Here is a 22,341-nt window from a genome sequence, read left to right as displayed (position 1 = left end):
GTAAAGGAGGGGCGTAGGTAAGTAGATTTTAAATAAAAATAAATTTCAGATTTAAAAAATCTGTGCCTTTCAACTTTATTATAGTTTTGTCATTTTACAAAATACCAATAAAAAAAACACATCTTTACACAAATGCTGAAATTGACAATGCTGAAAACGTGCAATTTATTTTCAGATAATGTACTTAGAAATGATCACCAGTTATTAAGATAAATAAAAAATCATACCTGAGAATAAATACAAAGTGATTAAGTAATAACAAACAAAATACGTAATAGTTTCGTTGATAATGGCAAGATATTGACGATTAATGGAGGTGATAATTATGTGACGTTTTTAATTCATTAGGTACTGAAAATGTTATCTCAAAAATGACTTCTAGACAGTATTACTATAATCATTTCTTTACCCATTGTATATTAAGTTTCATAATTCATAGACAACCCATAGTAATTAAATCGTCGCCAGATAAGACCTCATAAGGTAATCATACGCCTCATAAACCTGGTGATATAATAGGTCATCGAATAGGTTTAATTTGAGAAGAAATTACAACAGATTTAATTTCAGAATCAAATTCTTTTGACAGCACACTAATAAAATAACATTCTCATGAGCACAAAAAATAAATGGACAAGTTAAAGTGCCATATTTTTTATTTCCAATAGCTAAATAAATAATTTAGTAGCCATATAAGTACCTAGGTGGCCACTCATACAGCCGTTTCATCTTTGGATGCAAAAATAGCCTTTTTCGGGAGATCACTAAACAAGTTCATTATTAAAAATAATTTGGAGGACTGAAACCACTGGGTAGCAGTGAGTCATATATCAAATGGGTCTAAAAAAAGTTAATACATTTATGAAAAGAAATGCTTTTTACGCAATTGGGCCTTTATCTAGTGGTGTGTGTAGTAATTAAAAAAATGCCATTATGTTTCAGTGATAAGAAAATTATTTGTGTAATTTTTGTACATATTCAAATTACAACAGGAATGTCTCATTATTTTTTTATGTTACTCATTAAAACACATAGTAGAAGCATACATAATTATCAATTTAAGTGGCAACAAAATGTCCATGAAATATAATTGAAAATGTTTTTAATAAAAATCAATACGCAGGTATAAAATTTACAAATACGCTTATTCTAATACTGTTTCTTATACATCAAGATTTTATTATGCAATTGACTTGATAATTATTTTTTCTACGTAATACCAACAACAGAACAAGTGCGCTTAGTCACACAGAAAGTGGAATTCCATAAAGTCCTCCATGTGTAGAGGACCACTACTTTAACCCGAGTGTCCTTGCAGTAACGGTAGTATTATAATCTCACTAGCGATTAGATACAATAGTTTTCATAAATCGCCATAATTTCATATGATATCTCGCCCGGAAAATCCTATTATACTAATTGTGCAGTTCGAGGTTGCGAGCCTTGTTTTGATTGGTCGATTCTTTAATACGTATGGCTTTATGATAAGCCGACATTGAAATATGTATGTATACGATTGTTATTATAATGAGGGTTTCCATTTCAGAAAAACCCATTATAACGCATGAAATCAGCGTGCAAAATCAAGTGGTACTGAATTAAGTGGACGTATTATACAGTAAATAGTAGGTAATGAATAAAATCGAGACCAAAATTGTCTTTGTACTGCTTTTCATTTTAAACAGACTTGTTCAATGTACTAAAGACAAACAGATAGACTGGTCTATACAACCTACATCTTCGTGTAAAAAAAATATAACAATAAAGACAATAAATGCAATACAACCTGAAAGTTTGCAAAGAAATGTTAAAATCTTACATCAATATTTGTTCATGACTCACAAGTACTCACAACAATAGGAAACACAACCAAAATAGCAAATACACTTACACTTATTAAAATAAAATATTGTAAATAGAACAAAATAAATTAAACATATCACTTCACTTCATCACCTAGAAATTTATAATTTTAATACTTCAATAGCCTTATGAGTTCTCAATTCATCAAAGAGAATTTTTCAAAAATACTTTAATATATTTACTGGATATTTGTGTGTCAGCATTCATAGTAATCTCTATTGTTTACAGGTATAAGTAAAGCAAGTACAATAAGTAAAAATGCGTTACAAATAATGGACAAACTGTTACAAAAATGTGTCTTTGGCCTGAAACTGCGTAAAGCGAATGGCCGCGCGGACCCGTACAAAAGTGCTCCGGCACCGGTGCCCGTCTTCAAGCCACGGAGGCATTCGCCGTGCCTGCTAGTAACATAGCGTAATAATCCGATCCCAGCGACGGGCACCGTTGCGGTCCCACGGAAACCGTACGCGTGTTCACGCAACGAGTGATCGGCGCGGGCGTCCGTTCAACGCAGTTTCGGGTCTTAATTATATACAATGCAGATATTAAATCTAAAAAAAATGGAAGTAAAATAATGAGCATATTATTTGAGCCTTGGTTCTTATGACTGATACTGATAGTACTGTAGTATGTTGTGCATGTTTGGTCGATTAAATCTAATGTGTCACAAGCAAGGTGGTGGCAGGGGCATGTCAATTAATTTACACACTTCGAGCAAAAAGTTCTTCAGTATAGCAGCTTGATTATCTCTAGAATTATTTATAGTTATAGTTGGTATAAATGATGGCTTCAGTATGTGTGTGTCATCACCATGTTTCTTCAAAAGAGCTGAACCAAGCTCATGATTGGCACAGTTTTTGATAGGATCGGGCTCCACCTTGAGTTGTTTTGCACACTGTAACATAAAAAACATGATATTAGATTAGTAGACATTAGAAAAGGTATATATATCTATTGGCTTTTATAACCATGTTGACGTCCATAAATGAAGTGAGTCAAAAGGGTTTTTTAAATATGTTATTTATTTCCAATAAAATCATGATTCATTGCCGAAACCCTGGTAACAAATCCCGCCTTGAGTATTTTCTGTGAAATCAACCCAACAGCTTAAAGAAAAACTATTTAATAATGGAGTGCATCTGCTTACCTTTAGAAGAGCTGCATCAGCATCCATATTGTCTGCTATCATACAGTCTGTTATCTTGACAGCTGTCGTCATGTTGGCAACAGTCTCTATAGCACATGCATGTATCTTGTTGGCATAGCACTCTTCCTCACCATGTTGACATTGAAAATAATACTGGCCATGGTCTTCTTTGGTCTGAAAATTTAAAAATATTATTTTTTGTTTTTAATTGTCCATAATTTTTTTAAACTATGTATGTTTAGTGAATAGAAGTCATAAAAACTTATCAAAATCAAATTAAGAAGCGAATAATGCTTATTTATTTATGACTGAATAAAACCCACACTATTCAGATTAAGGATGGAATTTTTTATTATAATATTAGGCAATAAAAACAATGTTTATTTATAGTCATACATATATATACTTACTGTAGCCTTTCCATAAGGCACTAAAGTTACATCTATAAATTCTGATAGTTTGTCTGTCACAGGCCCCAAATGTCTCATGAAGAAGTGTTTGGAGTCAGGACAGAGAGCCTCATAGTACACCCTCACTTTCACTTTATCTTGTTTATGCTTATTAAACTTATCATCTTCCAACTTCTCTATATCAGGCTGCAATCAAAATTAATATATGAATTGGTTACACATGACCATGTTAAGAAAGTTTGGTAAAGCTTGAATAAACAGGATTTCGCCTTATATGACCTCAAGACCTTGATTTAAATTCGTGAATCAATAAAGTTATCCATAAATAGTATTGAATGTGTACTTTTAATACATTATTCACAGAAAAGCGCCAACAACTTTACATTATTGCAGTCAATTTTAAAAGGGAGAGTGAATAATAATCAAGGAATCACGAAACATTTACATTTTAATTAAAGATAATGATTGTTACCTCGGATAACTGCGTGTCGGGTTTATCAGGCAGCAACCGGAACAATTGCCACATAATCAATGCTAGCAGCAGCAAAACAATTAATCTATATCTGTTACACGAATAGAATGCCATTTTATATTATTATGGGTATATTCCATTCAATAATTAAATCAAATATTGCAATGTCAGCCTGATTTTGTTGCGATTGGCACCAATCTCGTGACCGCCCTATACCATATTTTTTTAAATTAAATCACTTACAGTAAAGAACGACTCACTTTTAACACAATGCTACATTATACGAACACAAATTATTTTTAAGTTATTTGAGAAATGGAAAATAACTATTTAAACAAAGTAGTAAACAGTATTTTTGGTTTATACGATTGCAGACTGACAGGTATTGACAAAATCAGACAGAAAAACAGAATGACGTTAAACGTCATGCCAAATTGACAACATTCCTACATTTTAACGTTTAGTTTCTACGTGGTTTCTACTAGAATAATAATTATTATACTACTGTTTCACATTAATTTATTAAAAACAAACTTTTTATACTAAATGTACATATTATTATTGATTTAATATTTATTAGACCTGTAAATTGTGTATAAAGTGTTCTATAGTAACAAATAGCTTTAAGATACGCTTAATAATGAATATTGTAATATTTGTAACCATCAGAATTTCACTTACTGTACTTAATTATGAAGTCTATACCGAAAAATAAAAACGTATATAAAATTAAACAGTTGGAGGTGCATTCATCCACTAAAAATAATATATTTTAAAATTGTTGATGCATGCTGGATAATAAGGATATGGGGACGTTATTAAAAGACAGATATTTGCTGAAATAATAATCTATTCAGTCAACTGCAGAGAACCAAACTTTTCTATATCATAGAAACCCGCTTTTACTTGTCTGCCACCAAAAAATCTACCATTCAAGTCTACAACTGCTTTAATAGCACTCTCAATACGCTTAAACTCAACGAAAATCCTGACAGCCTCATCAGATGGCGCATTGGGAAGCTCAAATATTAACACTTTGACTACTTCCCCATATTTTGTATTGCATTCATCTTTTACTTCAGGTTCCAATTCTTCATCTACATCTCCAGGACCAACCATGTTCTAAAATGGAAACAAATAACCACATTAGATTGTTTTTCGATAAGAATCCTGTACAATTTAAGAAGGAAAAATGTTTTTTTTATTCTCATACTTACTCTTAATAAAACCACTTTACTGGGTGACTTCATGATTTCAGTAATAGACGGTTCCTGTCTAGACATTTGGGGCGAATTGGATGCAGTGGGTGAATCTAAAAAAGAAACCAATTCATTTATATTGTGCCTACTTGAGCAACAATATTATTATTACGTAGCAAACAGTGATTTTAGGTGCTTCTTTGGTAATTTTATTATCCTTACCTGGGCCTGGAAGTGCTGGCATAGCAAAGCCAGGGGGTGGCATCACATTACCGTCTCTCTCGTGAATAATGCGCCCACCACGTTTTGAAGTCTTTTCAACTTGTAAGGCCACAGACATTCCTTGCTCTTTTTTACCCAAACCTTGTCCCTCCTACAAAATCAATTACCTTAATTATGAATCATTATTTTATATCAAGATATTTAAGTAATCAGTAACATAAAAAAAACAACAGGCCTGAAAAAAAAGGTTTGTTTGTTCAACATACTAATCTCTGGAACTGTTATGATTCAGCCTTGAATGCTGTAGGCTACCTTTAATTAAGAATTCGACACAAGAAACTATATTGTTACCTTACCTTCTGTTCTAGGAGAAAATAACTAACTTTTTATTTAATTTCTTTTATTTTTTGTTAATCATAAGTGTCAATAAAATTGTTCACAATGATATGATTCTGGTTTTTTAACTACATTACCTTAAATCCATATTTAGCCATAATCTTGGCTGCTACAGAACTGGCACCATAACCACCAATAGAGAAGCCAGCTGATGCCGGAGGAGGTGTGGGTAAGTTCTGTGGGGGTGGGGGAGGGGAGTGTGTCTCCACTGTCAGTGAAGGTGGAGGTGCTATAGCTGCTCCAGCTGACCGCTTTGATATCTCAACTGCCTCTTCTTCTTCTGGTTGCTGGAAAGTTATAAACTGAGTAAATATTGTTGCAATACTTATCATGACATGAAATGATGCACAAGAGAATCTATGAGTGACATTTAAAGAATTCTGTTCAAGAATATAAAACTGAGAGATTAACTACATTTTATCAAGTTTTTGTTATGACTACTACACAATGATTCTTAACTGCTTTATTTTTCTTGGTACATGATACATGTTATTTATTTAACACAGTGTTGTAAATAATATTACCATTGGTACAAGTGTTTTCTCAGGTATTGTGTCTTCATCATCACCAAATCTGCTCTTGTGTTTCCTCTCTGAACGATCATTCCTATTGTCTCCATCAAGCTGTAGCCTCTTGGCTTGGATTTCTATAATAAGATAGATAAATAGTATTTATTCAGCGTAAGCATTAGATAATTAATGATTACAAGACTCAAAGCAATTTTATGACTGCTAAATCGTTCAGCCTATTAAACAGTTATGATTTAAGTCTGTGGACAAGCTTATTAAGTAGAAAGGAGTACTACAATGAGATATAAAAGTATTTTAATTTTCTTATAATTATAACAACATAAATTACATGGGAAACTGTAGTGCAGAAAGATATGAGTCAGTGTGAGGTTTCTGAACCACAACCCACAAACATAGGATTCATAGCATGGAAAAGTGAGGGAGAGAGAAAGATAATTATAACAACATAAGCAATACACAGATTACTTTAAGTACACTCTACGTAATTGATATTCTTTTATTATAAGTTATACCATACCTTTGGCAACTTTTTCGTAATCATTGGGCCACATAGGGTCATACTCATTAGCAACATTCCAGTCAAAGTCTCGAACATTCAGTGAAGCTGTCAGTGTCTTTCCTGACTGTTTTGGACTGTTGGAGTTGGATTCATCATCATCCTTTTGCTTACTCTTCAGGTCTATCACTGGAGTAAGCACCTGTAAACATTTACAATGAAGAATAAATATTATGAATCCTGCAAGACGTGTGGATGTCAATGACGCAAGAGAAATTTGTAAGGAACGTAATAAGTGGTCTACTCATAGAAGAAGAGGGCACTAGAGAGAAATAAATAGATTTTTGAATGTATACATTACAGTTTACTCCTAAATGTGAACATAATATAACAACAACAACATGTTCTTCTAAAATTAACTTCAGCGTATAATAGAGTAGGTTTAGCATAATGCAGTGTTTACTTTCCGTCACGTAAACAAATAACACTCGCTCATGTATAATTAAATACATGAAAGTTAACCTGTGTGGAACGTCGCAGCGCTTCCCGCTTTGGTTGAGTGACTGCGGCCTTTTTCAACTGCAACTGAGACTGCAGCAACTTGATGCCCGAAGACCACCCTGCTACCTTTTCCGTAGTACGAGCTTTGATCGTATCAAGATCATCGTAAAGTGACATTTCTCCTTCTGCTTATACATATAAGACCTCGCGGAAATGATCGTAAAACCGATTATTCACTGTAGGTTCAAATCCTGTCACTATTAACGTTGAAATCAAATTATTATGGAGATTTATTTGTAACTCCGTGCGCAGAAAAATAGTACTTGATTTGACAAGTTGTCACTGATTGTCAGAACCATTAATGACAACTAACGTTGGCCTCATCCAAAAACATTCGTTCAAAAACATGAAAATAATTTTCAATAGAAGTTATTTATTTATTTATTTATTAGCAGGCATACAGTTGTACAGAACTGGTTAATGCCTGTATCCTGGTAATTCAGTATGATGTAATCATTCATTAAATAAATATTTGTCCAGTCTATTTTTGAATTGATTAACAGTTTCAGCTTCGACTACATTCTTTGGAAGTTTGTTCCAAAGAATACTAAAACAGTATTACTATTTACAGTTACTTAGATATTAATATTTAGCACCGTGATTAGCACTATATTCCTATAGAAACAGTTACTCATTATGCAAAGATGTAATGTAATTTAAAACGAACTGTTTTAGAACACAGTATTAATCCTTCTTAGTCTAATATTTTATATTTTTTCAAATTAAAATTGTAATGACATTATTTCGATGTCAAATTTTATAGTAGTCAATCCTCATTCCTCAATACCAATAATTTCTAATTATTGAAGATACATAATAATGAAAGATTATTTGAAACAAAATTCATAAAATGGGAACTATAACGAGTAAAGACACAAGACGAATTAGTTTTGATAATACTTTTGCTCTAAGTACTCCTCTGACAATGCAAAAATCGATAGAAACTGAAAATGCTATCGCTTTCGATAATATACCAGCTGTAAGTATATTTTAATACAAACTGGAGCCCGACGAACAACTTTAATCACCGTCACTGACATATTAATGTATCATTGAAAATAAAATAACTTTTTAATGTTGGTAGGCTAAACTGGCTGTGATTTAATAGCTTGCTTTATTTAAATATCAAAAGATATAGGACAAACAACGAATATTCAATGATATAGTAAAAATAATATATTTCTTCAGGAATCCGCGAATGAAATGATTCTTCAAGATAAGTATACAGAATCAGTGGAAGAAGGCGATGGTGACTATTGGTCTCATAGAATAGATTATCTGAAAAAAGAACATCAGGTAATAAATAAGATAATTGAGTCTGAATATGATAAAACGATTGAAGCAACAAGTGATATTTATGAATCACCTAAAGTTACACATGAAAAAATGCAGAAAATAAAACCATGTTTCGACTGGCGTGCAAAGGTACAGCAGTTTTACTTATCATATTAATATAATGTGGTTTAATTACTATTTTCAACTTTGGAAATAAAGTAAAGGTGCATCGAAACTTAAGCACAACAATCGTATATTTACAGATTTTAAAATGTTATGAAGAAAATGCTCATCAGCCGCTAGTGTGTTCTCCGGTAGTCCAGGCTTTTGCCAACTGTGTCACTAATTGCCGTTCAGAAGAATAATTCATTTTGTTAAAAACCAACATATTCAAGTTATTGTACATTTTTTTATATTTATAATACATTTTCGCTTTTTGATATCTACGCAGTTTTTTTGAACATCCATCAAAATAAATCAATTCTACTCCTCGATCACCTCAATCAATAACAAATTATAACACACCTAAAAGGGGTTGAACACCAAGAACCAAATTTTATTATCAAATTTTAGATTTAAATTTGTATCTCCATGAAAATAAAAATAATATTATTAAAAATAAATAACAATATTCCATTTCGTGATTTTGTCGAGATTTGTTATTAACAAATCAAAAAGCAAACTACTAAGTTTCTGAACGCTTTACTGAATGTCAGAAACTGTCAACTTGCCAGATGTCAAATGACGATGAATTGTTGTGTCGTTGAGTTTGAAACTTGTTATAATTTGTGTAAAATGTGTGTGTTATTATAGTTACATTACGATTTGAATAATTTACAAAATGGCTTCAAATGATTCCAAGGTGGAAGATGGATCGATTTGCCACACTATTTTAGACAAAATCAATTCTATTAACGAGAATGTTATAACCAAGGTACACTGTAGTTGAAAAGTTCTCTCCACCTCAACAACTTTTGAAGTATGATTCGTCATTTATTAAAATAATAATGTGTGTTTTTAGGCTCCAGATATAAATGATTTCACTATCATAAAGCCCATTAGCCGTGGTGCTTTCGGGAAAGTATTTCTTGCACACAAAAAGAGCAACGAAGATCAGCTGTATGCAATAAAAGTTATGAAAAAGTCGGACATGATAAACAAGAATATGGTAACTCAAGTTGTAACTGAAAGAAATGCATTAGCATTGTCGAGGAGTCCTTTTTGTGTTCATTTGTTTTACTCACTTCAGTCTACTTCATCTATTTATTTGGTAAGAAAACATTTATTAGTAGAAATCATATAATTGATGCTATAGTGCTGACAGTGGCTGAGTCTATGAGATTGTTAACTAACAGCTCTAACTTATAATCTTTTGTTACTGCCTGTCTTCTATCCAAAGCTGCAATATCTGCAGTCACTAGTGCTCACTTTAGCTCAAACACTTCTTCCACTCTGTACTCACCTACTGGTAGGAGAAACAGAGGGTCAAATTCTAGTTAAATTTCATTACTAAGTTCTTAAATGAGTTCCATTGTTTTAGGTAATGGAGTACATGGTTGGTGGTGATTTGAAATCACTTCTTGGTGTCTATGGGTTCTTAGAAGAGTCTATGGCTGTGTTCTATGTGGCAGAAGTTACTCTTGCCTTGGACTATTTGCACAAACACAATATTGTGCATAGAGACTTGAAGCCAGATAACATGCTTATATCTAAAAGTGGTCATGTCAAACTTACTGATTTTGGTTTGTCCAAAATTGAAGTACATAGAGGTAATAACTTATGTTAATATTCTTACTACTATGTTAATGTTTTGCAGTTTTTAATTTACAGTTTATCAACACTTTAAACTGAAGAGTTTAAAATATATTTATGTACTTTGGAAGTTCAATATTTCATAATAATTAGTATCTACTAATAAAATTCTAAGTCATAATGAAAGCTGTAATTGACTAGTGTAGTGGACTCAAGGCCTAACCACTCCCTCATTATGGGGTGGGAGGAGACCTTTGCCCAGCAGTGGGACATTAATTGGTTCAATCTAGTGGTTAAATTGAACTACTATTATTACTGTAAGTTGTATTTGTTACTGACTTTCATTTCAGATCTTGAGATATCAGACTTTGTAAACCGCACTCCTAGTCTGAACATGAGAACTCCTGGCCAGCTACTGTCACTCACATCACACCTCTCCTTTGGCTCCGGGGGAGGGGATAGCACACATAATTCAGTTATGTCTACAGATGCCTGTGAGAACCTTCTTGATGCACTTAAAGAGACTAGTATGATATTGCTTTTAAGGCCTAGAAGCTTAAGTTATTTTAAATTATCAAATCATGTTATACAATAAACACATCTACGTTTATATTTTCCACTGGCATTATTTTGTTTAATATTGTAGTTACCTACCAGTCAAATCACTACTATGAAATGTAAAACATATTGTTTAGTACAGTATTTCTGACATTATGATGTAATTAATATGTTTTTTTTTTTTGTAATATTTCCATGGGTTGCTTATTACATAGAAAACTCTGCCTATGTCCTCGTCACAACTCACCGACTCATAGTTTGTTATTCATACTGTATATTCGTACCGAGCTACCTATGCTATCTACGTCACTTCGAAAGTCTCAGTGGCGATATATGTGTTGGTAGTAAACAGCAAATATCTAAAAACTTGTGTTGTTGTATCCCATGATTTGGTAATTGAAAGTAGCTATTGCATAGAGGCTATTAAATAGTACAGCTGTCATATTTGGTATTGTTCTTAATATGTGTTTCTTCCAGGTAAACTAAGGAATTTGTTTGATGGTGTCAGTGCTTTAGAGACTACACCAATATTGGAACAATCCCAGATGTCGGGAATTCATCCTTTTATGAGTGCTGAAAGTATCAATTTTGAAGATGTAAGTATGATATAAAACCCTATTTGAATGAGGAAGTAATGTATTTAATAATTTTGGTACAATTATAAAAGGATAGGTACCTGGGAATTACATTTTACCGCAGTTTTACTAACGTTTCGCTGCAGGTTACACTGCCTGCGACCACGGCGATTGTAACCTTCGCCGAAACGTAGGCATTCCAAGAAAGTGCGTGTTTGCGTTAATTCCCGTATCCTGTTTCATATTAGACACGCAACGCGAAAATTTTAAAGTTACGATTATGGTACAGTACTGAATCATATTATGTAGGTACATAACGACGATGTTAAGTCAACTAACATTGCACTATTTACCACTTGAAAACAGGGATTACCACAATTTTCATATGCATTATTAACTAAACAGATTATAAATTAATCAATACGACTTATGAACTATAATTCTCCTCCTATAATCACTTGTAATTACTCCATTTTATTATATTTTTCTAGTCTCAAGATTCTGGTTCATACCACACATGTGAGAGTTCAAAGAACAGCTCCAACTCTAGAAGCAGCAAATCAACAGATCCTAGCAGCAATTCTTCAGTTGGTGAATCTACAGTGTTGTCAGATTCACAACACGACCAGTCAACCTCACCACTATGTAGGGGACATTCTTTGAAAAGAATACCCAGGTAAAACAAATTTAATTTTCACTTGAGCGTTTCGCAACCCTAACTTTAATTGATATTTCTTGGTTTGCTTAATGGTGGTGACCGATGTTACGCAGCGTAATGTTACATTATCAATGAGCAAGAGACTTACCAAAAATTCGTAATCTCGCTCGTAGTGAATACGCTTTTTCACCATACTGTCTACAAAGACGCTTGCTGCGTAACACGTAACATTACGCCTCGTTTGTCTGTACCCACTTTTAGGCAACCTAACAAATAATGGTTGAGTAATCCTCAAGCAATGAGTGCTTTTTGTGTTTGGGTTTTGGGTAAGTTGCAAATATTAGTTATTGATCATGCAAAGCCAAATGTTTAAAGTTACCAACCCAACTTAGCAGAATTGATATAACTCAAATACAACGCAAAAGCATAACTGTATATAATTTGCTTCCCAAGTTGACAATGATTTCGATTTATAGTTTTCGAGCCAAGAAAAGGAAAAGGATTTTAGATTGCGATGGAGATACACCAACCGGTGTCGCCAGTTTGTTAGAGTCTAAGGAAAACCACAGTGGGCTTACACAAGAGATAATGGCATTAGAACTTAGTCAAAACACACCTAAGCGTATGTCTATTCACCCAACGCCTGATAAACGCAAGAATCCCATCAAAGGTGTACTCAAAAAACGGTACGTGATAATAAACCTTAGCTTTAAAGAAATAAGATACAAAGTTGTTCATTAAGGAAAATGTAACAGAAATATTTTTGGATGTATTGTTATTTGTTTTTTTTCTAGTTGGGTTTCTCAAAACGACAGTCATCATTTTAATGTGGGAGTTATATTTTCTACTCCCGTATCGAATGCGAAGTCGCCGGAAACAAAGAAGAAGGAGACCCGTTTCAATCTACCCAAAGACGATCAACTTGCGTCTGGGAGTAAAGAGAAAACATTTATGTTTGGGAAACATATCTCAACTAGTTTAGAAATATTCCCTTCGAGAAGACTGAGTAAGGTAAGAAAGTAATATATAGTAGTTGAGACATAACAACTGCATGAAGCTATCATTACCAATAGGTAACTTTAGAAACAAGTCTCTCTGTTTTACGTCGTATTTTTTTCACCAAACTAATTGCGGTTTGAATCATCCGGGTTTTGGTGACAGTACTTAAAACCTTTGTTTTGAGATATGAATAACGCACTTGCATCATTGTCTCACCAACAAAACAATATCTCATAAAGATGACTACCAAACTCGAAGCTTTAATAAGTGCTATACAGTTTTTTAACCGACTTTAAAATACGGAGGCGGTTCTCAATTCGACTGTATTTTTAAGTGACTGTTTCAATACGCTAGATTTACAGACGTATGCTACTGGTCATTATCACTTGCACATACTAAGAATATTTGTATTGCAGGGCGAAGGAAGTCGATCTCCTACAGACTTGTGCAAGACTCCAATAGCCACAGCCCATACACCTTACAGAACACCAAAGAGCGTTAGAAGAGGAAATCTAGTTTCAGACCAAAGAATCTTAGGCACACCTGATTATTTGGCACCTGAATTACTATTGAGGTAAGCTAACAAAATATTATTATACCCTCTTGATTAAAATACTCTGAATCGTAGCATACTGAGATATATGAAGTGCTCTTTTACTATAGCAGGTGTATCAAACACACGACGCACCACGTTTCGTATTTTCAAGTGATGATCCCATTTAAGAGCGTGCTTGATGCTCAAATTTAAGCCATCGACCTCATTACTAGAACAGCTATTCAAAATATTCCTACAAAATATGGGAAAACCCAACACTTCATAAAAAAAACACCAGAAAACCAAAACAGATAGCCTGAATTACGATGTGTACAAACTACTTTCTTAATTGTGTTAATGTTTATGTGTTGTTTTCAGACAGGGTCATGGTCCTCCAGTGGATTGGTGGGCATTAGGTGTGTGCCTCTACGAGTTCATGACGGGTGTCCCGCCCTTCAACGATGAAACACCGCAAGCAGTTTTCAAAAATATATTAGCTAGGAGTAAGTAGTTTATCATACTTTTAAATACCACCACGTCCCACGAGCTGTCGACTGCCGAGGGGTAGCTTTGTTTTTCAGCGATTGATACTGTAGGTAGATACTCAGCGACGATCGAAATTACGGACATAGTATTTATAAGATGTTCTTTCACAGAGTATAGCGGCTATTTGAAACGCAGAAGATAATAACGTTTTTCGTAAATTTATGGTTTTCCTTCAGTGGCTTAGGCGATCGCCACGTGACATACGATTTCTGCCCGGAACGAATTATGCGATCCACTATCAGTTATCATGTCTGGTTATACTTTGAGTACGTTGTTTGTATGTTTGTTAAAGTCCCCGACCCCTCTTTTATACCTAATAACAATTCTAAGCGCAGATGTTGCAATCCAATATTTATTTCTTTTATTGTTTTTGTGCAGATATAGAATGGCCAGAAGCCGATGAAGCATTATCCACGGAAGCAGTGAGTGCTATCGAGGCGTTGCTAACGATGGAGCCGACAGACCGTCCGGCCGCGAGCGCCGTACAAGCCATGCCTCTGTTTCGAAACATCGACTGGAACAACCAGCTCAATGTGGAACCACCGTTCGTTCCTACGCCCGATGATGTACATGATACTGGGTACTTTCAAGGTAAGAAGAACTCATATAAATGCTGCATATTGGTTTGTGTGTATCTTCATGAATTCATGAATGTGATCGGACATTTTTTTAGATGACTCGGAGTTTGAGTGTGTCATCATGGTTTAAATAACAAAGCTTTTTAATGCTTCTTATGGAGTTATTTTTCTGGATTAGTCAAATATTAAGAGGCTTTTCAAAAACAATTTTGTGTCTTTTTATATTAAAGATTTTATTTAAGTCTGAACAAGAATTTTAATTCTTACATCGCCTGTCACGTTAGTCATTGCTGTATTATTTGTTTTTACTGTCTTGTGCAAAACGTAATAATTCTTTATGACAAAACAAATATTTTGATTTGATTTGATTTAAATTTCATTTTAGTTATTTGACGTAAGTATATCTTATTCTAATTAACAGTACTACAATCGATTATTGAGAAATAAGCATGTGATCGTATGTTTAAAGAAATGGACTTCTGTTAACCTAGTTTAAAATATAATTTCTACGTGGAATTAAAAGATTCGAAAGAGCTATAGGCATAATTTTTTGTGTAGTTTTCCCTTAGTTACACACACAGTAGAACCGCTTTATTGACCTAACAATAATAAACCGTGACTTTATCTTGTATGTTCTCCTTTGTTTCAGCCCGGAACATTCTACAACAGTTACATGTATCGAATTTCGACATGTGAAAAGAAGCACTGTGTATTTAGCATAAATTTAACAATAATGAACTATTAGCAAATATCTCCTTCATGTAATAAATATTCAATGTCTTAAAAGCTTGGATATTGTTATGTATCACTGTGATTATATGAATGCTTCTTTTATAAACAATCATGTACTGTCTTCTCTATATAAAGACTGATCAAAACTGTATGCCATTTCATTATTTATGCATTATGTACTAATATTGTTGTTGTTTGTTACTCACTCAATAATCATGTAGTTATAGGAATTTAAAATAAATAACACTTTTGAAAATGTGATTAATTTTAATTTAGAACCTTAAATTAAATTGGCACAATTTCCATATTAAGAACGAATGCTTACTTCACAATTAATTGAGAAAATCAAGGTACAACGGTTGTTTTTCTCAAAATAATTGATCGAAAAATTATTCATGGAATAATTGTTGAACCTAAAGTTAAATTTTGTATCTGAAATAGTAATTTCACTGTGTATTTTTTCGTTTACTTGGAGTTCTTCTGTATCCAAGGAAGGAAATAGGTGACGCGTGTGTAAACGCCAGGGTATTGGCCTTTGCCGCATCCGATACCCCACGACACTATGCCGACTTGAGTCCAGCGGCCGTTCTCGTTCACCATCAATGGTCCACCGCTGTCACCCTGTGAAGAGACATCAAAATACAGCATATCGAGACGACAGAGCTACGGTCGTATTCTTTATCTCAATAATAGTCAATGTACGTACACTGCAAGAGTCCATGCTAGCTTTACCAGCGCAAAGCATATGTTCGACAATGCCACCGGGGGCAGCACCTCCATATTTCAGCTTACATTCTTGGTTGGACCAGATTGGGATCGACACTTCTTGGAGAACGGAAGGTTGAGGTCCACCTTAAAAAAGAGCAAATTAGTTATCCTTATATTCCTTACATTGTTATAATACTTATATTATTTTTAATTAAAAATAATCTTCAATTCTTACTCTCGCGCAAGCTTCCCCATCCGATGACAGTGGCCACTTTGCCTTGGTATTGAGAACGTCCAGCGACCGGCATGCAGATAGGACGAATGTTTTTGGTGAATGTTACAGGCTGGTCAAGAGTTAAAACGGCGACATCGTTGTACTGAAAATGAACAAAAGTAATCAAAAATAAAATGAAAAAAAAGGTACCAATGTGTTGTTTTGTAATTGGTAAGTAAAATGTTTTCTTACCAGAGTACGCATATCAAAACCTCTGTGCCTTACTACTCTTTTGATTTTCCTTTCAATATGTTGGGTTTCCGTATTCGATCGGATGTTGTAGTCTCCTAATCTTGCAGTCAAGCGCGCTACGTCCCATGATGTCATGCTGTAAATTCACACTTATAAATTATATATCTATAACGGCCAATTTTACAGCCTTTAGATAGTACCTAAGAGATAATGTACAAAAGAAAACTGTCAAAAATCCACCTGATAAACTAACCAATACATATGCAGAAGTGCTGAAAGACAAGAACGTATATTTTGTTTTACCGCCGATGCCAGTAAGATATTCTACATTTATTCGATACTTACTGAGCCACACAATGTGCTGCAGAAAGTACGTGTCTGTCATCCATGAGAGAGCCCCCACAGAACTGCCTTCCAGCGTTGAACAGAGCCACGATCCACGGCCACTCGTTCAGCTCAGCGTTGTGTCCGCCCACGATACGCTCCTCGTCTTGAATGTCGTAAGTGCTTTCGTAGGTCTGTAATAAAATCGCCGAAGTTAAGATTGCCTGAGTATTTGTATTTTGAATTTTTTGTTTAGTTTTGGGGTCCTATTTATTTTCATACTTCTAACCTACGTAGGTATTGAAATCCATTTGTGATGAACGGTATCAGAAACACCGTTAAATGAATTGTTAATCTGCTAACGTTTTCGAGCCCTGATATAGAGCGTAGGTACTACGAATTCTGAATACGTATAAACATATCTTATAGCGGATTAATGCTACCAATAAAAGTCGCTATTGTTTAAAGAATTAGGGCGTTGTACCTGAGGTCCATTCTTGATGCCGCACGAGCCGTCCACAGCCGGCTGAGCAGGTTGCGCAGGTACGCTCGGCTTTGTAGGGAACGCTGGCGGCCATGTCTGAATTATATTAAAGTTCATGTTATTTAATGCTCTTTTTCTAAAGGTTCTTGTATATGGAATAACATCTACCTGCTTGGTGGTGCTCGGAGGCCTTGTAGCCCAAGTTGTGGAGGTAGTGGGATAATGGCTGGGCGGTTTCGTTGTTACACCTGCAACTATAAGTAAAAAAAATCGACATTTGAAACAAAAACTCCAGACTGACAAACTGATCAAATCAACAGTTGTTTAAGAAATAAGTATTAACCCAAAGAAGGAGGGTGTGTAGGTGCAGTGTGGTCGGGAGGATGAGTCGGTACAGGCGGGATCGGTGGTGGCCACTGCGCTGGGATCTGACGAACGTTGGCATCTCCACCGTACCAACGCGAGAGCGTAGATACCAAACCTCCTGTGAGCCTGCACAAGAAATCCATATATCATACATCATCATGTATGTATTATAACAAGCTCTTTTTTATTATTTTTTTAGTTTTTGTGCACTAAACTGATTTAATCTTACCCAGGGATGGATGCTGGCGGTATAGGCACGGGGAAGGCTGGCTGTATGTGACCTAGACGTTGTACGTCAGGCTCGGTTTGAGGCGGAGTACCCACAGGTTGCGTGCAGCATACTCCAAACACCTGGTATTCAAGAAGTCGTTAATACGAAGGTGCAACAGAAGCTTGTCTTAGAGTCTCCGTTGTTCTGAAGATTAAGGTAAGTACCTAAAGTAAATGCTACAGTAGATTATGTTGATTATTTTTCAAAGAATTTCATCAATGTCGTTTCCGGAAATTTTCCTTCGCCCATCACATGATGAACTCTTTTTTTGAAAAACAATTTTTGTCTATAGTATGTATATCCGATGTTTTGCAGAGACTTTAGAAACTAGTGGTATTTTGTTGGGAAGGAATACGTACCTCCATATTGTCTCCATTGACATAGCTGCAAGTGTCATAGTGTCCCATCACCCATCCATCCCAGCCGGAGAGGTCGGCTACTTTGAACAGCGGGTAGCAGTCGCGGAAAGTCTTGCATGTTCCTTTCTTGCCAAGAGTCGTTTCACAAGCAGTACCGAATCCTTGTTCTGCTTGCTAAAATATTAATTTAAATAAGTATTCACTTATGAAGTGCTTGTCTTAAATGGACAGTCGTTTCCAGAAAATCTTAATCTTGTCAAAAAACTATATTTATAGAAAACAACATTTCTGAAAGATTAAAACCTGATACAGGTTTCGGATTTTTTAAATGGAGTCGGGATAAATTTTAGTGGATTCCCGTCTCATGTAATCATAAATCGAAAATCATTCAATGCACTTATTATTATTAAAGAAAAAAGTTTCCTTTTAGTGAATTAAGGTCTACTCAGTAATTAAAGTTCCACCCCGTATATTCAAGCGAATAGTATTTACGTAAACATTTAAAATTTGATCAATCTTCATCATCTTTGAAAGTAGTCAAGTACTTAATTCTTATAATATGAATGAATGAAGTGATAGTTACCTCACGGAGTCTCAGTAGCAGTAGTTGTTTTCCACTACGAGTGCTGTTCGATACATCACGCCTCACTCTCTCGACGTGGGCTAAACAAACACAAAAGGGTAATCATTATCAATTTCTCCATCAGTCAGTCTCTCTTAAATGTTTATTGCGCGAGGAAGGAAATCATCACAAAAAGTCCGGGTATTTCCCATATCAAACTAGGTGTCTCTTTTTAATCGGTTAACTTGGGTTGCTGCCAATTCGATCCATAATAATACCTACTTACGATTATTTTGCTTCAACTTCCTGATAGCAGAGTTAGATTTTCTTTTAATTGTTTGTACTTTTACCATCTCTTTTTCTCTAACTTACTATAGATTGCAACTACACTTTAACGTACAGTACGCTTCCTCACGCACATTGCCAGTCTTGAAAGGGTAATTGTATCAACTCTTCTGTCCAAGTTACACTAAATTGATCTACTTTGAAGATAACACCCAAAAACGGTGTGAATTGAAGTGGTGGCGGTGTAAAAAGTTAAATTGAACGCAAAATGTATTTATCGAACTTTTAAATAAAGCAATATTAATTAAAGGGTTTTGCTCTCCTCAAAACAACATCATAAATTTGCTACCGGCCCTTTTCGTACTAAATTCGAACAGTCATTAAAATGTTCCAACCCTTTTTGAGATTGGTTTGCAATAAATTTTCGTTTTTGTGGCCGCAATTTGATACTAAAAATAAACATTATATTTATTGAAGCGAACACTCGTTCGTTTATGTGCTGTTATGTTATGTACGGTGACTGAACATGTTAATTAATTTACGAATAAACCTTTTTTATGATGTTCCTAACATCACGTCGCAAATAAGTAACGGTGGTATTAATGAACTCTTAATACACAAGTACCGTAGTGAGATTTGATAAGTTGATATGTGGACATTAACGTCAACCCAAAATTCACTTAGAGATTTAAGATTTGTACCAAACGATCAATTGATCCCAATTTGCTTCTTTAAATTTTTATTAATTCCAACTTGACAGTTTGTTATTGATTAGATACTTGTTTTTGTATCGAACAAATGAAAGCTCTCGTGCATTTTGTCCAGACTATGTTAGCTATGTCTCGCTTACAGTTCAATCGCCTACATTATTCTTCCAAAAAAGGAGTTAAGTTCCATATAAGGCACATATCCTTTCCCCAAGAGGCATGTGTAGAATCCTTAAGAAAAGTAAGTTGGTTTTTGTTTGAATTAAAATATTCCCGTCTTCCCTCCAGACGATTGACTAAGAGAAAAATACTTTTAAAAAGTGTAGATTAAAACGAGTTAGCGTGCATAATAATGGCAGTCAGATGCCGCAAAGGAGTTAATTTTGTACATTCCTCTAATAAAGTAATGTGGTTTGATTATTATTGGCTGTGGAAGTAGTAAACGAACCTGTTCGGCGATAATCGTAAATATAAAAGGAATTATTATTCTAAAAGCACAGTTGGAGTACAACGTACCAAACGTGTCGTAAACATGCATGTTATTTATTTCGGATCGCATGCATAACGGTTTCCGTTATATTCTAACCACTGGATTCCAAAATGTCATGTGCAGCATGCTAACAAAGTACATGACCTAAATACCTGCTAATAAAAATTATATCCACAAAACAAATTTCGAGACTGTTCTCGTAAACTCTAAGTTAAATTGTAAAGCTGCAATGTATGTGTATGAATAAATATACTTAATACATATACAGTAGTAATTGATGCCTGCCAAAGTGTATCTGTTCGGACAAGTGGACTTATAAATTATATTGGACGCGCAAATAGCCAACCTTGAAGATGTTGAGAGCTGATGTTTAATGGCATTCAACTCACGTCCAAGGGTTCTAAATAATTAAACCTGATTTCCTGAGATACTTTAATGAAAAGGCCTTTAAAGGTTCCTAGATTTAAAACGAAAAAATAATTTTGATCTACATCAGAGTAAAATAAACTTTAAAGTCGCTGAGAGAGAAAATATTTTGCCTCAAAGGATAGACTTCAACGCGTTTTTAAATAGCATTCAGTGGTATGCCAACTGACGCTACACCTTGAACTTGATACCAATAACAAGTAATTTAATTTTACTGTTGGGTGGAGTCTCACAATATTTATGAAATCTCGGGTTCTCTGCAATGCGGAGTAACAAGGGACTCTACAATGTCAGCAATGTGTCGAGTTTTGAAGTGTCTACTTGTCACGATCGTAAACAATGCGGTGCGGTAACGTTCTAAATATCAAACAACATTTGCCTCTGGATTCCGGGTTCAGACATCTAATGCGAGGAAATGTCAACGGCGTCATCCCGCTTCAATCGCGCGGCTCCGATCTAATTAATGTCCTCCAAGTGAGACACAAAAAGTTTAACAACTGCGAGCGGTTACATGGACAATGATGTGATTGATGTGATCGAATTTGTTCATGTGGGCGTTTGACAATTTGCATTGAATTGATCCTATAAGTATTTCTGAATAATAACCCACGTGTATTAAAAACCTGTGAGTAGCGCGGGTTGACGACCAACAACTTCATTACTGACATAAACCATCATACTTAACATTTTTTTGTTTTGTTGGGTTGACCGTGCGTATTGACCTTTCGTTTTTAAAAGTCGATTCCGATTTGAAATCTTTTTCGTATAATTTAAACTAGTTCACTTTATAAATAGAATTTATGTGTTTTGGATCACAGGTGTGACGATAGACAAACATTTTAGTTGCAAATTTTAACTTTCTCTAGCCTCAAAACCTCATAGTCACATGTGTCGCGCATTGTTTTGAGTCCTCACAGTACAAATACTGGGTGGCATATTCTTTCTTCGAATAAACAGTACGTGAGTAACGAACCTTTATGTTGCGGCACAAACATTTCGAATGACTCAAAGATAATAGTTCCGTTTTGGCTTTAATTTGAATCCCTAGAACGATTTACTTATTTTAAGCCCATATTTTTATACGTCGTGTATTTAGTTAAATAATAAAATAATCGAACATACATACCATTCAAAATAACCGCGTCTTCGGTATAGAAAGCACCGTCCGCAGCGGAGAATCCAAGTGTAACGTCTTCAGTGTCACTCCCTGAACTCGACGCCAGCAGTCCCACCCAAAATATAATAAATTTTGTCCCTATTAACATTTTATCGGTTCGGTAAATATGACATTCACACGAAATAGGCTATACAAAATAGTGTGTAATTGGCAAGTGCGCGTCGCGTGTGTGCAGCCCGCAAGGAGTCGCTTCGTAAAATGCTTCGGGCTCT

The 22,341-nt window shown here is 34.7% G+C and overlaps 5 protein-coding genes across 7 annotated transcripts; 2 read left to right on the top strand and 3 right to left on the bottom strand.

Moving 5' to 3' along the window:
- Positions 1–43: 43 nt before the first annotated feature.
- LOC142973821 (gamma-interferon-inducible lysosomal thiol reductase-like protein) lies at positions 44–4,309 on the bottom strand. Its single transcript, XM_076115847.1, has 4 exons — positions 3,893–4,309; positions 3,421–3,606; positions 3,011–3,184; positions 44–2,758 (listed from the first exon to the last, which is right to left on the bottom strand). The coding sequence occupies exons 1-4, from the start codon at positions 4,004–4,006 to the stop codon at positions 2,528–2,530; spliced, it is 705 nt and encodes a 234-aa protein (XP_075971962.1). The 5' UTR covers positions 4,007–4,309; the 3' UTR covers positions 44–2,527.
- Positions 4,310–4,724: 415 nt separating this feature from the next.
- On the bottom strand, positions 4,725–7,589 carry Spf45 (splicing factor 45). The gene is made up of 7 exons (XM_076115841.1): positions 7,258–7,589; positions 6,757–6,937; positions 6,234–6,355; positions 5,787–5,996; positions 5,314–5,464; positions 5,110–5,204; positions 4,725–5,014 (listed from the first exon to the last, which is right to left on the bottom strand). Exons 1-7 carry the CDS (start codon positions 7,411–7,413, stop codon positions 4,742–4,744), a joined length of 1,188 nt encoding a protein of 395 aa, XP_075971956.1. The 5' UTR covers positions 7,414–7,589; the 3' UTR covers positions 4,725–4,741.
- A 465-nt stretch (positions 7,590–8,054) lies between these two features.
- LOC142973810 (uncharacterized) lies at positions 8,055–9,013 on the top strand. Of its 2 annotated transcripts, none has more exons than XM_076115835.1 (3): positions 8,055–8,275; positions 8,485–8,592; positions 8,835–9,013. In XM_076115835.1, the coding sequence occupies exons 1-3, from the start codon at positions 8,147–8,149 to the stop codon at positions 8,934–8,936; spliced, it is 339 nt and encodes a 112-aa protein (XP_075971950.1). In that variant the 5' UTR covers positions 8,055–8,146; the 3' UTR covers positions 8,937–9,013. The 2 variants fall into 2 exon arrangements, with proteins under 2 accessions (XP_075971950.1, XP_075971948.1); XM_076115833.1 differs by having other exon boundaries at positions 8,485–8,721.
- Positions 9,014–9,318: 305 nt separating this feature from the next.
- Positions 9,319–15,721, top strand: gwl (serine/threonine-protein kinase greatwall). Of its 2 annotated transcripts, none has more exons than XM_076115803.1 (12): positions 9,319–9,505; positions 9,593–9,841; positions 10,112–10,340; positions 10,674–10,850; positions 11,359–11,477; positions 11,948–12,132; positions 12,591–12,800; positions 12,909–13,125; positions 13,530–13,687; positions 14,027–14,151; positions 14,573–14,785; positions 15,422–15,721. In XM_076115803.1, the coding sequence occupies exons 1-12, from the start codon at positions 9,413–9,415 to the stop codon at positions 15,466–15,468; spliced, it is 2,022 nt and encodes a 673-aa protein (XP_075971918.1). In that variant the 5' UTR covers positions 9,319–9,412; the 3' UTR covers positions 15,469–15,721. The 2 variants fall into 2 exon arrangements, with proteins under 2 accessions (XP_075971918.1, XP_075971928.1); XM_076115813.1 differs by having other exon boundaries at positions 10,674–10,817; positions 15,422–15,720.
- Positions 15,722–15,751: 30 nt separating this feature from the next.
- LOC142973802 (uncharacterized) lies at positions 15,752–22,341 on the bottom strand. Its single transcript, XM_076115826.1, has 12 exons — positions 22,079–22,341; positions 19,066–19,145; positions 18,483–18,656; positions 18,082–18,203; positions 17,830–17,978; positions 17,655–17,740; positions 17,487–17,582; positions 17,024–17,196; positions 16,679–16,814; positions 16,448–16,589; positions 16,211–16,356; positions 15,752–16,125 (listed from the first exon to the last, which is right to left on the bottom strand). Exons 1-12 carry the CDS (start codon positions 22,215–22,217, stop codon positions 15,970–15,972), a joined length of 1,599 nt encoding a protein of 532 aa, XP_075971941.1. The 5' UTR covers positions 22,218–22,341; the 3' UTR covers positions 15,752–15,969.

The sequence above is a fragment of the Anticarsia gemmatalis genome, chromosome 1 (genome assembly GCF_050436995.1).
Source record: "Anticarsia gemmatalis isolate Benzon Research Colony breed Stoneville strain chromosome 1, ilAntGemm2 primary, whole genome shotgun sequence".
Taxonomy (NCBI): Eukaryota; Metazoa; Arthropoda; class Insecta; order Lepidoptera; family Erebidae; genus Anticarsia; species Anticarsia gemmatalis.
The sequence above is the reverse complement of the archived record's forward strand: the minus strand, read 5'-3'. Positions and strand labels throughout refer to the sequence as shown.